General features: G+C 41.3%; 1 protein-coding gene across 1 annotated transcript in view; it reads left to right on the forward strand.

Annotated features, from left to right (window-relative positions):
• Nucleotides 1-15,960, forward strand: part of LOC138815792 (protein FAM114A2-like) — a 71,934-nt gene extending 55,974 nt beyond the window's left edge. The window contains exons 8-10 of the mRNA XM_070005152.1: nucleotides 11,640-11,768; nucleotides 13,342-13,613; nucleotides 15,823-15,960. Coding sequence (XP_069861253.1) covers nucleotides 11,640-11,768; nucleotides 13,342-13,365 — 153 coding nt within the window. The 3' untranslated portion in view covers nucleotides 13,366-13,613; nucleotides 15,823-15,960. The remainder of the gene's footprint in view (nucleotides 1-11,639; nucleotides 11,769-13,341; nucleotides 13,614-15,822) is intronic.
• Nucleotides 15,961-16,311: the final 351 nt, after the last annotated feature.

Here is a 16,311-nt window from a genome sequence, read left to right on the forward strand (position 1 = left end):
CCCATGGGGACACAGGTTGAGGTAGACTAGGTGAAAGGGAGTGAAGGAAACCTGCAGAAAATAAGGAAGTTTTGATTCTTTTTAAAAGTTCCTTTAATGGTTAAATTTTAATCAAAATGGGAAATAAATGGAAAAAGTGATTCTAGATCTCAATTTCCTGAATAGCTAACATTCCAGGTGTGACACTATTACCCATCTCACTCTTTTTTATCTATTGAGTTTATTAGGTTCTAGACACTGTAGCAAGTAGAAAAGAAAAACTTTGTTTTGAAGTTCTATGCTTTAGTGTGTGGGGGTGGGGGAGGGTGGAGAATGTATAAATATGTTTGAAAATATGATGGAAAAATAGATTGAGAGATGTGCTAGGGAGGAGTGTTGGCAATTTACAGTGAGGTATGATTTCAGAAAAGCGTCATGTGGTAAAGTGACTTAGGAGATCAAGGCAACTCACCCAGGCCCCAGAATCAGGTAGGGTCATGAGCTCAAAGTTGAGGGTGTCTGGCCTGTCTTAGAGTCAGTAAACCAGTGTGGCTACATCACAATCAGTGTGTGGAGTAGAGGATATGCTTGCTGTAGGACAGGCAGTGGGCAGCTTGTGCAGAGCAATGAGTTACAAGTGTGGTCTCCACCCAGAAGCAGTGATCTCATCCAGGAACTTTAGCAGGTCCAGCCCAGACCTGTTTAGTCAGGGGCTAGGGTCCAGTGTTGCCTGCTTCAAAGAAGCCCTCTAGATGTATTTGAGAACCACTAGACAAGATAAGTTCCCTTAGACTATGGTAGAGACTTTGGATTTTATTCTGAAACAGAAGCTCTTGAAGGTTGGGAGTGAGAGAGTACAGGATTTAATTTAAGAAATATACAAAGTGGGTGCCAGTGGCTCATACCTCTATTCCTAGATACTCATGAGGTTGAGGTCTGAGAATCCTGGTACAAAGCTATTCTGGACAAGAATGTCTGAGACACTTAACTTGAAGTGGAGATATGGCTCAAGGGGCAAAGTGTTGGTTTTGAGAAAACAAGCTCAACAAATTCAAAGCCCTGGCTCTAAGTTCAAGCCCAAGTACCAGCACAAAACACACAGGCCAGGCAATGGTGGCTCACACCTGTAATCCTACTGACTCTGGTGGGTGTGGTCTGAGGATGGTAGTTTGAAACTAGCCCTGGCAGGAAAATCCATGAGATCTAATCTCCAAATACCCACTGGAAACAGCTAGAAGTGGGGCTATGGCTCAAATAGTAGAGCACCAGCCTTGAGTAAAAGCTCAGCCACATTATGCAGGGCTTTGAGTTCAAGCCCCAGTACTGACACTGACACAAACACCAACACAAGCAGTGATGGTCACTCATGGGAAGGAAGCACAGGAGCCCAGTGGTTCCCCTCTCAATTCTCAGGGCCCTCTTGTCCTCTGGAGACACCCCAGTTTTTCTTCCAGCATAATAATTATTATTACAAAATATTAGAATTATAAATATAATTACTATATTAATGCTATAAGTGCAATGATATAAAACATTTTTATAAAATGTATTAATATGTTACATATTATATTCTATAACATACATACATTATATATTATATAATATCTAGTAAATATACAAATAAATATAAATGTTATATATAATAGATAAAATATACATGCTACAATAGTAAATGAAATATAATGATATAAGTATAAAAATATTATAAATATACTTATTATTATACTAATTATTCTTCAGGAATCACAATGTGGCTTAGTGGTAGCGTGTTTGCCTGGCATACATGAAGACCTGGGTTTGGTTCCTCAGTAAACAGCAAAAGCAGGATGTGGCGCTGTGTCTTAAGTAATAGAATGCTAACCTTGAGCAGAGACAAGCTCAGAGACAGTGCCCAAGCCCTGGGTTCAAACCCTAGGACTGTCAAAAAAAGAACAATATAGTAATTCTTCTACCTGCTGGAGCCCTGTAAAACCAGACACACTCAATCAACTGGGACCTTGAATTTGAGTTCCACAAACATCAAAGATGATTTTTTTTCTAGTCAGTCCTGGGGCTTGAAGTCAAGGCCTAGGCACTGTCCTGGAGCTCTTCTGCTCAAGTCTCATGTTCTACCACTGTAAGCCACAGCACCACTCCAGTTTTCTGGTGGTTAGCTTAAGATTAATGTCATGGACTTTCCTGCCCCGGCTAGTTTTGAACTGAGATCCTCAGATCTCAGCCTCCTGAGTAGCTTCAATTACAGGGGTGAGCCACTGGCTCCAGCTCACAAACACAGTCTTAGCTTCCAGGTCAGTGCCCTGGGCCCCTCCAGGCTAGCTGGTCCTCTTCTTCCCCAGCTTATTGGTGCTGGCAGCAGGTGAACAGGGCAGCGGAAGAGAAGGTGGTTCCTAGTTAACTGGGGGATCCTTTCTGTGTACTGCATGTCCTGCATTAAAAACCCAAACCCCCAGAGACACAAGTTCATTCCTTCAAGGTGGACAATCACCCAGTTCAGAAATTTAGGGGCACCCCTTAAAATCAACCTCTACTCTGATCAGGAGCCCGAAGTGACTGTACCCCTTTTTCCCAGGTTTAAGTTTTTCATTCTCGTTTTCACTATTAGAGTGTGTGTGTGTGTGTGTGTGTGTGTGTGTGTGCGTGTGTCTGTGTGTGTCTGTGTGTCTGTGTGTCTGGGTGTCTGTGTCTGTGTCTATGTGTGTTTTAGTTAGGTAGTTGTACAGAGATGCGGCCATGCAGCAGAGCAGTTCCTGGGTGCAGTGTTTTTTGAACCATGTCTCCCATTTCACAATTCTCACCACCCCTGACCTCAGTTTTCTTAATCTTTAGATTATGTAGTGAATGTTTGGAATTCAGAACAAGCAATTCGGGGCTGGGAAGGTGGCTCATTGGAAGACTGCTTGCCTCACTCACATGAGGCCCTGGGTTCAATTCCTCAGCACCATATAAGCAGAAAAAAGCCAGGAGTGGTGCTTTGGCTTAAGTGGGAGGGCACTAGCCTTGAGCTGAGGAGCTGAGGGACAGCACCCAGGCCCAGAGTTCAAGGCCCATGACCAAAACAAAACAAAACAAAAAAATCAAAACCAAAAACCAAGCAATTCATGTCTACAGTGCATCTTGATCTGTGTCATCCCTTCAATATCTTCCCCCTGCGTCCCCAACCATTCCCTTATTTTTGCGGGTCCTGTCAAATCCTTAGGAGCCAAAGTGGAACCAGCCGGGTGTCCTACATAGGGATTCATAACAGAGGAGAGAGGAGGAAAAAAAGCAGTATGATGCACATGAAAGTTTGCCTTTATAATTTCACAGTGCATTGCTATTTCCTACTCAGATATAATAGTGTAAGCGTATAATGATACCCCAATGTTATCAACAAAAGGTTTCTGTCCAGGGTGATATCACAGAAGGTAGCACTGACATTCATTTGAAAAGTATATCCACTAAAATATTCAAATGGAAGGGAGTCTTCTTACCATAGATATATAAATGAGCTCAAAAAACAAAACACTTAACAAAATGTCTATTGATGTCAATTAAAATGTTAGTGCAATTTTATTTAGTGTGAACTGTGTTTATGAATGTTTAGATTGCAAATGGGAGTATTTTATTTCTGCCCACTTTCTCAGATCTCAGGAGGTTCATAAATAAAACAAATTTCTTTCTCCATTATTTTGTGATTACCACTTTCAAATGGCTCCCTGCCCATAGATTCTAATATTTGTGTCACAATGATTGGTAAAGACTTGAGCCTCTCCATTGATTATAATGACTCCCATTACATTCTGAAAGAGATAGTATATTAACTTCATCTTCAGACAGAGAGGTAAATTGATGCCAGCATGCTCAACGATTTTATGAAAGTTCATGCCATCGGTATCCACCATCTTTGGCAATGATGCATCAAATATTTATTTATTGATTGATTGATTGATTTTATGGTCCAGTCGTGGTGCCTGAACTCTGTGCCTGGGCGCTATCCCTCAGCTCTTCAGCTCAAGGCTAGCACTCTACCACTTGAGCCACAACTCCACTTCCGGTTTTTTGCTTTTTGCTTATGTGGTGCTGAGGAATCAAACCCAGGGCCTCAATCATGCAAGGCAAGTGCTCTAACACTGAGCCACCTTCCCAGCCCTGCATCAACTATTTAATGAAGGAAAACTGGGAGCCAAGCTCTGTTTCAATGTCTAGGAATGGCCTGGAATTAAAATGTATAAAAACTTCATTTTCATAGAGCTGATGTTCTAGATGAGGATACTAACTGACAAAGAAACAGTTAAAAAATCCAAACAGGCTTGGAAGGTGGCTCAGTGGTAGAGTGCTTGAGACCCTGGGTTCGATTCCTCAGCATCACATCAGGAGAAAAAGTGGGAAGTGGCACTGTGGCTCAAGTGGTAGAGTGCTAGCCTTGAGCTGAAGAGCTGAGGGAGAGTGCTCAGGCCCATATTTCGTGCCCCATGACCCCCCCCCCCAATCCAAACAGTGGCAAACACTATGAAACAAAAGAAAATGGAGAAATGGAGTTATTTAAGTTCTGCCTCAACCACAACCTTGGGTGCAGCTACCTTAAGATGATCAAAAGAGGCTTCCGGGAGGAAGTGGCGCTGTAGCTCAAGTGGTAGAGCGCTCGCCTTGAGTTGAAGAGCTGAGGGACAATGCCCAGGCCCAGAGTTCAAGCCCCACGACCGACAAAAAAAAAACTATATAAAAGAGGCTTCCTGGAAATGGTGACTAATGAATTAAGGTGTGAGTTCCGCAAACGAGTCATGAAGGAAAGAGTTGGGGAAAGATGATTTTGGGCAGAGGGGAACACTTGGAGCAAAGGTTGTGAGGTGGGAGACTTGGTGTTTTTGAGGAACATCAAGGTTGCGTGTCACTGGAATGAAATGAGTGAAGAGGGATGGTGGCAGATGCATATGACCCAGAGAAGAGTCTGGTCACATAGGGTCATATAAGCAAGGGCAATCAATGTGGGTTTCTTCTAGAACTTTCCACTGTGGATAATAGCAGGAGGTATCACTATGTGATATGTGCTTTTCAAGGTTCACCATGGTGGCAATGTGGAGAATAAATGAAGAGTGAAAGCCAGGAGCCCTGTGTGGCCATTGTTTAGTACAGGTCAGTGTAGATTAGAATGTCAACAATGGAGTAAAAGTAGTAGATGAAGTAGTGTTTGTTGTTTATTGTTTTTCTTTTTCTTTTTGCTGGTACTGGGGCTTGAATTCAAAGCCTAGCAATCTCACTTAGTTTTTCACTCTAGTAATGCTGAACATGTGAGTGACAGCTGGACTCTTGGCCATTTTGGTGGTTAAGTGGAGATAAGAGTTTCACTGACTATGCTGTAGGGGTTGGCTTTGAACTGTGACCTTAAGATCTCAGCCTTCCAAGTATCTAAGGTTACACGTGTGAGCCACTAGTGCCCAGCTTGTGGAAATGGTTTTGTAAAATGAGACATTAGAACTTGCTCCAAAGATGATGTAGGCTTTTGGCTGAAGCAAATAATAAGATAGATGGTAGAACTATTACAATGAGAAGATGGTAGGAAGAGAAATGTTCTAGCAAGCAGGGAAAGGAATCTCAAATTCTGTTTTAGGCAAATAATTTTGCTTCACCATTGAGAGATAGCCTGGCTAACTGGAGCTGTCTAGTAGACAGGCCTTTAATTCCCCAAGCCTGGGAAAGAGCATTTTGAGTTAGAAATTGCATTTGGTGATTACCAGGGGGAAGGGATCATTTAAAGCCTGGAAAGTGTGGAATATCACCAAAGGAGGAAAAAGAGGCAAGCATACTGCCCAAACTTTGTTCTTAGTCTCCACATTAATCACTAGGTGTGGTCAAATACTACAGTCACTGAAACTAGCTACAACTATTGTATTATTTTTTTTTGGGTGTGCCATTCCTGAGGCTTGAACCCAGGGCCTAGGTACTGTGCCTACATGGAAGATTCCTGACTTCCATGATCAGACTTACTGTTTTCCTTCTGACTTTCCTGCCTCAGTCATCTTTCCATGGCTTACAGCCAAGGAGCTTGTCTTGGATGTAAGTGTAAGCCAGTTATCAACAAACCACAGGGTATGTTCAGAAGCAGCCATCTAGGATCTGCTGACTTTGCCCTGGGTCTGCACGCTCCATCCCTGGTCCATAGCAAAGGAACCACAAATGCATAAGTTGATGAACCAATGCTAAAGTGGATGGTTGTGGCTGGGCATGGTTTGGATGTACTGATGAAGCCACTCTAAGGTGGCTTAGGCATCACTGTTGGACCAGGTTTGTTAGATTTTAGAATACATGTTTCAATACATGTTCTAGTCAAGACTGCATACCTTTGTCTCTCCCAATCATCTCACATCCCAAGCAGGGCACACCCCCAAGTTCTCATCTCATTACCCAGTTAAGACTACTTTGCCCATTTTCTGTGCATAGATTCATTTTTCTGAGTAATTCCTTCTTTATTTTATTTATAACACTTAGTACTAAACCACTGGCATTTAATGATTCAGTCTCTCATTATTCTCTGAGAATGTCTTTTATTCTATGGATCTATGAAATCCTTTGGGGCAAAATCTGTGACTTAAAACCATGGCCCCACCCTACACCATAGGACATTGAACATTAATAAGCCCTGAAGCAAGGCCTGTTGTTTTAGAGGTCATCTTTTTAGGAAATCCTTTTCCCAACTCTAATTAAATTAGGGTTTTTAAAATTTAAGTTTGAAACACATTTCACCCTCTAGGTAACTATTTTGATTGCATTGGTCTGTTACAGGCTATAAGTCCCTCTCTGCTCCTGGTGATATACAAGGTTTCTACTTAACATGTGAAAAATGGAATGCATAAAAAGATCAGTGAAGGCTGGGAATGTGGCTTAGTGGTAGAGTGCTTTCCTAGCATGCATGAAGTGTGACATAAACAGAAAAAGCCAGAAGTAGTGATGGGTTTAAGTTGCAGAATTCTACCTTTGAGCAAAAAAGCTTAGTGGCAGTTCCCAGGCTGAGTTCAAGCCCCACAACTGGCAAAAAATATCAGTGGAGATGGGCTGTGAATGCAGTGGCCTCATGAACAATTATCTGTGTGGTTGTGGTTTTCACAGTGCAAATTACAGCACACCAGGTCATTCTTTCCAATCTGCATCCCTTCTTCTTGGGAACAAACTCTTCCCTGCAGCATGGGTCTTCCATGGACAGGAGGCCTCATGAAGGCTGATTTATCCTTACCGAGTATAATTGAATCCTTTGGTTTGCACATCTTAGCTCCACAGAAAGCACCGTTCCCAAATGTTAGGGAGAATAAGCAAGTTGGCAGTAGCTAAGCTGGGCTAGGCAGATGGGGTAATGTGAATTTACACATATATACTTTGCCTAGTCCATAGATTTCAGAGAAAGCATGAAAACTCAAAAACATTTGGAATTTAAGGGGCTTTGAAGAGGCTTAATTCCTTAATGAAAATTAGCATCATTGTTTCTTAGCTATGAATGACTTCAGGAAAAAAAAACTAAAAATGATATTATTTGAAACTGGGTACTAATGGCTCATACCTCTAATCCTAGTGACACAGGAAGCTGAGATCTGAGGAGTGTGGTTCAAAGCCAGCCTAGATAGGAAAATCCATGAGACTCTTATCTCTGGTTAAGTATCAAAAAGCCAGAATTGAAGTTGTTGTTCAAATGATAGGCCATCATATTTGAGAAAAAAAAGAACTAAGCCAATGATACCCCATCCTGACCCTGAGTTCAAAACCCACCAGGAAGGAGAGAGAGAGAGAGAAAGAGAGAGAAAGAAAAAAAGAAGAGGGCAGAGAGAGAGAGAAAGATAGAGAGAGTGAGGCAGTGATGGGGGAAGTAATAATAATAGAAATGTAATGACAACAAATCTAAAGAATGTGGCAAAGCCTTTAATAAGTTCTTGAAAAACAAGGGATAGGAGCTCTGCACAAGTAATGGCTGAGGAAGCTTTATTGAAGTAGGATGCCTAAACTGGGCACCTAAGACTCATACCTGAAATCCTAGCTACTTAGGAGGTTTATGGTACAAATCCAGCCTGGGCAGGAAAGTCTGTGAGATTTTTACCTCCTTTTTTTCTTTCCAGTCCTGGGGCTTGAACTCTGGGCCTGGGCAATGTCCCTGAGCATTTTTTGCTCAAGGTTAGCACCCTACCACTTGAACCACAGCACCACTTCCAGCTTTTTCTGTTTATGTGGTACTGAGGAATCAAACCTGGGCCTTCATAAGCATTAAATTCTGGAAGTAGAACTGTGGCTCAAGTGGTAGAGCACAAAAGCTCAGGGATAGCACCCAAGAAAGAGATGGAGCACTAGGACTGGCAACAAAAAGAAAATATGAACTATTTACTTTGTGCCACATCAAGTATTTTGGACTATTTAAAGTATCAAAAGATAGTTCTACTTAAGAAATCATGGCTTAAATGTCTGGGGTGTGTGTGTGTGTGTGTGTGTGTGTGTGTGTGTGTGTGTGTGTGTGTGTGTGTGTGTGTGTGTGTGTCTGTGTGTGTGTTTGTGGTACAGAGAGAGGAGAAAGCATGGAAAGCCAAGAGAGTTCTAAATCTAAGACTTCAGAGGCCATCTTTCAGAGAAAGCCTGCAGAACTGGGAGTAAACTAGATCCAATGCTGTGCTTTGGTCAACTAGTTGTAAGAAAGCCCCAACTGGCCACTGGTGTGGATTGCAGGAAAGAGGATAAGGCAGTAAGAATAGAATTAAAGGGGTCTGAGCCACTCACACAAATTCCAGGTATCATTTCCTGGTTATATGTAGGCCCAACCTTTGATCTTCAGTAAAACCAGGAATTCACAAAAGTGAAAACTTGTAAGAAATAACTGAAATAAATAAATGACTAGAGGTGTTCAGCAGCAAATTTTGGCAAGCAGAACACATGTGAACAGAGCAAAATGGAAATGATCAACTCTGACAAGTGGTGGGGGGGAGCACAGAGAGACTCATGCACAGAGCTAGGCTCTGAGTTCAAGGCCCACGACACAAAAAGGAAGGAGTAATGATCAAAACTTTTCCAATTTTGATTTCTAGCATGAGCCTATATATTCAAGCATTTAGCAGCCCAATAGACTTCAAGTAGAACAAACTGTGATCACTTAACACATTGTAATTAAACCATCAAAGATAGAGAACCTCCAAAATCACACAATTCATCACACACAAGACTTCTTCAATGAGATTATGAACAATTCCACGTAAGAAACCAAGGATGTCAACGCACAACAAGTGCAGCAAATTTACAATGCTAAAAGCTAGACTACACAGAGAAATGAATGAGGTCTTATCTCCAGTAAGCAGCAAAATGCCGAGCTGGAGGTTTGCTTCAAGTGACAGAGTACTATGGAAACCCAGAAAGCCAAACAAAGCTAGGTATTCGTTGGTGGCTCATTCCTGCTATTCTAGATAGTCAGAAGCCTGAGATCTGAGGATCACAATTCAAAGCCACCTTGGGCAGGGAAATCTATGAGACTCTTCTTGCCTATTAACCACAAAAACAAAGAATAAAAGCCAAAGTAGAGCTGTGGCTTTACCTTGGGTAAAAGTCTCAGGGACTGGAACTAGGCCATGATTTCAAGCCTAGAACTAGCACCTAAAGAAAGAAAGAGAAAAGGAGAGAAAGAAAACAAAAACAAAACAGAAAGCCAAACAAGAGCACAGATCTATAACTTCAAGCCCCAGCATGCATGTGTAGGTACACACACACACACACACACACACACACCCCAAGATTGAAATACAAGCAGTAATGAGGTTATGTTGAGTAAATCTTTGATGTCCTGAAATCATGAATATAAATGACAACTAGATACCAATTGATATAGATATAGATAGATAAACTCTATAGATTATCTATCTGCTAAAGATAATAGATCTATCTATATCTGTAACAGATTATCTGTAGAAATTTTATCTCTCTCTCTCTCTCTATCTATCTATCTATCTATCTATCTATCTATCTATCTATCTATCTATCTATCTGGCTATCTGTCTACATAGAGAGTGCGAGACAGAGAGAAAACAATCTTGGGGATTGAACTCAGGCCCTGGACACTGTCCCTGAGCATCTCTAACTCACGGCTAGCATGCTACCACTTGAGCCACAGCTCCAATTCTGGCTTTTTCTTTTTAGGTGGTACTGAAAAACTGAACACAAGGCTTCATGCCTGCTAGGCAAGCACTCTAACACTAAGCCCCATTCCTAGCCCCTAGTTAAAGGTTTTTAAACAGAAGTACTAGAGTTCAAACTGAGAGCCTCTAGCTACTAACTAGATCCCTCTTCCTCTGCAGGGGATCTTGTACTTGAGCTGACTCCCCTAGCCCCTACCCTTCATCACTTTGGATTACAAAGCAATTGATGAGGACCTAATAGGAAATGTTGATGTTTTCTTTTACCTCATCGATGGTATTGACTACTGGTAACTCCTACCAGAAGTGGATTTTGACCATGAGTTGCTCCTATTTTCACCACCAAGTTAAGTGAAAGAGAATGGAGAGATGCCCTGTGACCCATTGATCCTAGTGCAGGGAATCCTGAATAAAAGGAAAGAATTGTGCATACAAATGTGGTAAATTCACAAAAGGAAGAGAAAAGCATCCTGTACCTGGCTTTACCTCCTGATTCCCCCTTCACCTCCATGGTTGAATCTTACTTGGCCATATTTGCAACAATGTATCCTTCTTAGCAGTACTTCCTGTGCCTCAGCCACAGGTTTCAAGTTGCTTTTATTTTCAGGGTTTGTTTTGTGACTTCATCTTTTTGTATGGCCTTTTAATTTATTTTTTGTATTTTTTTGTCCATCATGGGGCCTGAATTCTGGGCCTGGGCACTGTCTCTGAACTCTTCAGTTCAAGACTAGCTAGCACTCTACCACTTGAGCCACAGTGCCATTTCTGGTTTTTTTCTGCTTATGCGGTAGAGAGTAGCCTTGAGGAAGTAAGCCCAGATACAGCACCTAGGACTTGGTTTCAAGCCCCAAGACTGGGACAAACACACACACACACACACATACACACACACACACAAACACACACACACACACACACACACACACACACACAAGCTACCTACCTTTATGTACGAAAGATACTTAGGTTCTGTGCTCTCTTAAAATGTTTCTAATCATGTACAGTTGTGTAAGTATCTCTCATTTTAAATGATCATTCTTCCCTTCTGTTTAAAAATGAAATTATGAGAGCCTGGTATCCATGGCTCACACTTGTAATCCTAGCTATTCAGGAGGCTGAGATCTGAGAATCACAGGTCATTGCCAGCCCAGGCACAAAAGCCCGTGAGCCTCTTATCTCCAATAAACCACCAGAAAACCAGAAGTGTGCTGTAGCTCAAGTGGTAGAGCACTCGCCTGGACTGAAGAGCACAGGGACAGCACCCAGGCCCAGAGTTTAAGCCCCATGACCAAAAAAAATAAAAAGAAAAATTATCAGAAAAAATATTTTTGTAAAGCAGATATTTTCTAAGGCCAAAAAACCTTCAGAATTTCTGGTCCATAAAATGTTATGTGCATGGTCTTTCTGTAACTCTCCAATGTATATTCCTATATTTTTAGGGGAAGTTTATATATAGCTTTTACTGTACTACTCAGAAGAGATTTATGCTCAAATATCTAGCACCCTTGAATATGCAGTCCCATGACTTTGCAGGAAAAGAATGGAAAGAGATGGAAACCCACGACAGGAATGAAAGGGAGTAAGGCAGTTTGCACTTCTTACTCACTGTGCTCTCAACAGCAGGGGAGAAGGTGGAGAGGACATCAAATGGCACAGATACTGGTAAGGAGTTTTCATTCGCTTTGGCAGTGGTTTGTCCTACAAAAGGGAGATGTATAAGCACAAAAGAAAGGTTCATTGACATTTTTGCTTTATTATTATGTGATTTATTTTTTAAAAAATTGAGCCATTTTTGCCTACAAACACAAAATACTTTAGGATGAAGGCTAATAAGATAAGCAGTCTTAAATTTTCATTTCATTTCAAATATAAAAGTATTGATCTAGTCAGGTGCTGGTGGCTCACGCTTGTAATCCAAGCTGCTCAGGAGACTGAGATCTGATGATCTAGATTCAAAGCCAGCCCAGGCAGGAAACTCCATGAGACTCTTATCTCCAATAATCGACCAGAAAACTGGAAGTGGTGCTGTGGATCAAGTGGTAGAGCACTCGCCTTAAGCTGAAGAGCTGAGGGACAGTGTCGAGGTCCAGAGTACAAGCCCCATTACTAGAAAGATAGATAGATAGATAGATAGATAGATAGATAGATAGATAGATAGATAGATAGATAGATAGATAGATAGATAGATAGATAGATAGATAGATAGATAGATAGATAGATAGATAGATAGATCTAGCTGGGCACTGATGGCTTAAGCCTGTAATCGTAGTTAATCAAAAGGCTGACATTGGAGATTTGCAGTTCGAAAGCCAGACCAGGCAGAAAAGTCCATGAGACTCCTGTCTCGGATAAACTACTCAGAAAAAGCTGGAAGTGGTGCAGTGGCTTAAGTGGAAGAACTCTAGCCTTGAGTACAAAAAGGGTCAGGGATGGTGCCAGGTCCTGAGTTCAAGCCACAGAACTAGCAAAATAAAAAGTATGTATCTACACAAGAGTAGAGTAAAAAGTTTCAGTGACATGACCTTCTAAACAAGAGGAAACTATAGTCAGAAACAGATCAATTGCTGGCAAGGGCTGTGAACAGACACAAAGGTGTGGCTACAAACTGGCATGAAGGAACACCCTCAGGTAAGCCTCATACATACAGAAACTATTCTTTTTTTGCGGGGGGGTCCGGTTGTGGGGCCTGAACACTGGGCCTGGGCACTGTCCCTCAGATCTTCAGCCCAAGGCTAGCGCTCTAACACTTGAGCCACAGCACCACTTCTGGCTTTTTTCTTTTTGTTTATGTGGTGCTGAGGAATTGAACCCAGGCCCTCATGCATGCAAGGCAAGCGCTCTACCACTGAGACACCTTCCCAGCCCAGGAACTATTCTTTATTTGTGTATTACAATATACTGTGATTATGTAGTATAAATATAGCTATGATTCTATAGTATAAACATAAATATTATTTCTCAATACAGTGTCATATTGCAAAAGAAACAGTATACAAATTGTAGCTCAACTTTGTCCTAGAAGACTATCCTGATTCTTAGTAAGGGAATCAATATACATTACAAAAATGAATATGTTTCAAAAATAATTGTTCTGTTTTGCCTTTAGACATCTCTTGCTAGATCAACAAGTACATCAAGTAATTTAACTATGTTATATCAAATACTGTATTATGGAGAGAACTTTTGCTTTCCAGTAAAGTAAATAAGCTTGTATTACACTTGCCTTCCTACACAGCAACTGGAAAACCAGACAAAATAGAAGAAAGAACTATTTTCAGACTGGAGAAAAGACAGAACAAGACTTTGGTCCAGGAGAAAAGAAAAACAAAGTGAACCCTACAGTTGTGCTTTCTGCCTAGAGAAAAGTTCCAAACCACAACACACAGAGGAGAACCTAAAGCCAACAGAACTCTCACAGGCAAAATAAGTCAGGGATAATGTCTGGAGTCAGGGAAGGCTGAAGCAGCTACCACATGAAAGTCAGAAAACTTCAGAAGATGCAGCTATGTAAGTAAAATGTTCCAAGAATCTACAGATGTGCCCATGTGACTTTATCTGAATAATACCCTGTTCAAGCACTAGGTAATTCCACAAAGCTGGAAGAGGAACTACCTGAGTATTAAGTGACACAATCCCCAAAGCTCAAGCTAGGCTGAAACATCAGGTTTCTAGGCAACCAAAGTGAACAGACTTCATTGAACACCTGAGGGCTAAGAGTGAATTCAGAAAAATTAGGGCTCAGCAGTAAAGATAAACTAGTCTTTAAGAATGAAGGTTACATTAGACTCACTATAAATAAGCCAAACAGAAAGAGGGAGGGGTGACATTGTCCAAAAAGAAATGTACTCTTTACCCGACTTATGAAACTGTAACCCATATCTTTATAGTAACAATTAAAAAAATTTAAGTATGAATCTGAACTATGTATATCATGACTAACTGCCAATTAATGGAAAGTAGAACTGGGCCATTGGTGGCTCATGACTGTGTTCCTAGCTACTCAGGGGACGGAGATCTAAAAATCACAATGGAAGGAAAGCCAGGGCAGAAAAGTTTGTGAGGCTCTTATCACCATTTATTTATCCAGCAAAAATCAGAGGTATGGGTCAATTGCCAGCTTTGAGAGAAAGGGGGCAAGGTAGACTTTTAAGCCCTGAGTTCAAGCCCCAGTTCCAGAACACACACAATGAGAGAGAGAGAGAGAGAGAGAGAGAGAGAGAGAGAGAGAGAGAGAGAGAGAGAGAGAGAGAGAGAGAGAGAGAGAGAGAGAGAGAGAGAGAGAGAGAGAGAGAGAGAGAGAGAGATTGAGGAATAAACCGAAGGAAAAAAAGTAAAAGAAAAAAGAAATAACTTCATACAGTACATTTAAAACAACAACAAAACCCTCTTGTTCTCATACCTTGGAGTTCATTTCAATCTTATTCATAGCTATTTAACTATAGGACTAACAAATGAGGGAAACCATGGGACCTATTCTTTGGGTATGGCTTACTTCACTTAATGTGATTTTTTCCCAAGTCTTTCCATTTTTTTTTTTTTTTACAAAAGGGCATGTGTCATTCTTTCTGATGGAACCATTGTGTATGTGTGTGTGTGTGTGTGTGTGTGTGTGTGTGTGTGTGTGCGTGTGTGCACGCGCGTGCACGCACATATATATATCACATTTTCTTGGTCTACTCATCTACTGAGAAGCATCTGGGTTGTTTCCATATCTTAGCTATGGTAAACAATGCTGCCATGAAAATGGATGTACTGTTAACTTTAGTGTGGCCTTGTTTGTGATTGTTTAAATGTTAGAATTTAAAGAGAATGGTCAATAGCAAATGAGTCAATTTCATATTTATTAACTATTTTATTAAATTTAAAATGTAAATTTGCTGGGGGGATGGATCAGTTACGGGGACCAGGGAGGGTATGAGTGTATATATTGTGGGGGAAGCCCAGCTTCCTTGATATAAGCAATTGTGCATATGACATCAAGTTCTCTACTAGTGCAGACATAGAGCATTAAGTATCTCAGTTGTACACCCTCCAGGATTTGCTCTTCATTATCAGCTGTGAGGGTCTATGTGTACCAATATTCTGGCTGAATAAGAAACACCCCATCAGGCATGTTAAAGCATGAATCTTCAGTTTTGCTCCCAAAACACTCAGGTGTTCAAGTAACCTGCTTGCAATGACCTGGAGAGTTCTCTCTCCAGACTCTGAGCTACCAGACTTTGCTTCTTTCAAAAGAGAATTTACTGGAAGTATTCAGAGTCTCTGATTCTTGCTGCATGGCATTAATAAATTGGAAGAGAGAGAGAGAACTAGACAGGATGAGGATTTTCAGGGAGAGATTCTAGGCCTCTTTGGCATGATCACAAGGAGACCCGTGAGTGAAAGTAACACATGCACAAAATTATAAAAATTCAATACCTAAGCCTATATGAAATAACACTGCAAAAATCACAGATCATGCTGTCCACATGTTCTTTTTCTTTTTCTTTTGTCACTCATGGGGCTTGAACTCTGGGCCACGTGCTGTACCTCAGCTCTTCAGTTCAAGCTAGCGCCCTACCACTTGAGACATAGCATCACTTCCAGCTTTATCTGCTTATACAGTGCAGAGAAATCAAACCCAGGGCCTCATGCATGCAAAGCAAGCACTCTACCACTGAGCCACCTTCCCAGCCCCTGTCCACATGTTCTTAATAATCTTTTATATTTACTGCAGAATGGCAAAGGAAGAATTCAAAATGGAATATGATTTGGATGACTATGGACAATCAGCGCAACTTATTAATAAATTGTGATCGATGCACAGAAGCAATGTGAGATAGACACACTGACTGTCAGACAACCAATTTCCCCACAGAGACACATCACCGTATTCAGGTTACCTGGAAGACTTCTAAGATTTCTGTTGAGCATGTGAGTCCATGCGAGCAGAAGAGCCGCAGCAGGACTCTCATGCTGTGGGGCTTTCTGTCTTCAGCTTCATGGTTTTGGAGGATGGTGGCTCCTTGGTTTTTTTTTTTTTTTTTTTTTTTTTTTTTTTTTTTTTTTTGTCGGTCATGGGGCTTGAACTCTGGGCCTGGGCACTGTCCCTCAGCTCTTCAGCTCAAGGCGAGCACTCTACCACTTAAGCTACAGCGCCACTTCCGGTTTTCTGGTGGTTTATTGGAGATAGGCGTCTCACGGTCTTTCCTGCCCGGGCTGGCTT

Source organism: Dipodomys merriami, unplaced genomic scaffold, assembly GCF_024711535.1.
Source record: "Dipodomys merriami isolate MVZ:Mamm:240054 unplaced genomic scaffold, mDipMer1.0.p SCAF_67, whole genome shotgun sequence".
In the NCBI taxonomy this organism is placed as follows: Eukaryota; Metazoa; Chordata; class Mammalia; order Rodentia; family Heteromyidae; genus Dipodomys; species Dipodomys merriami.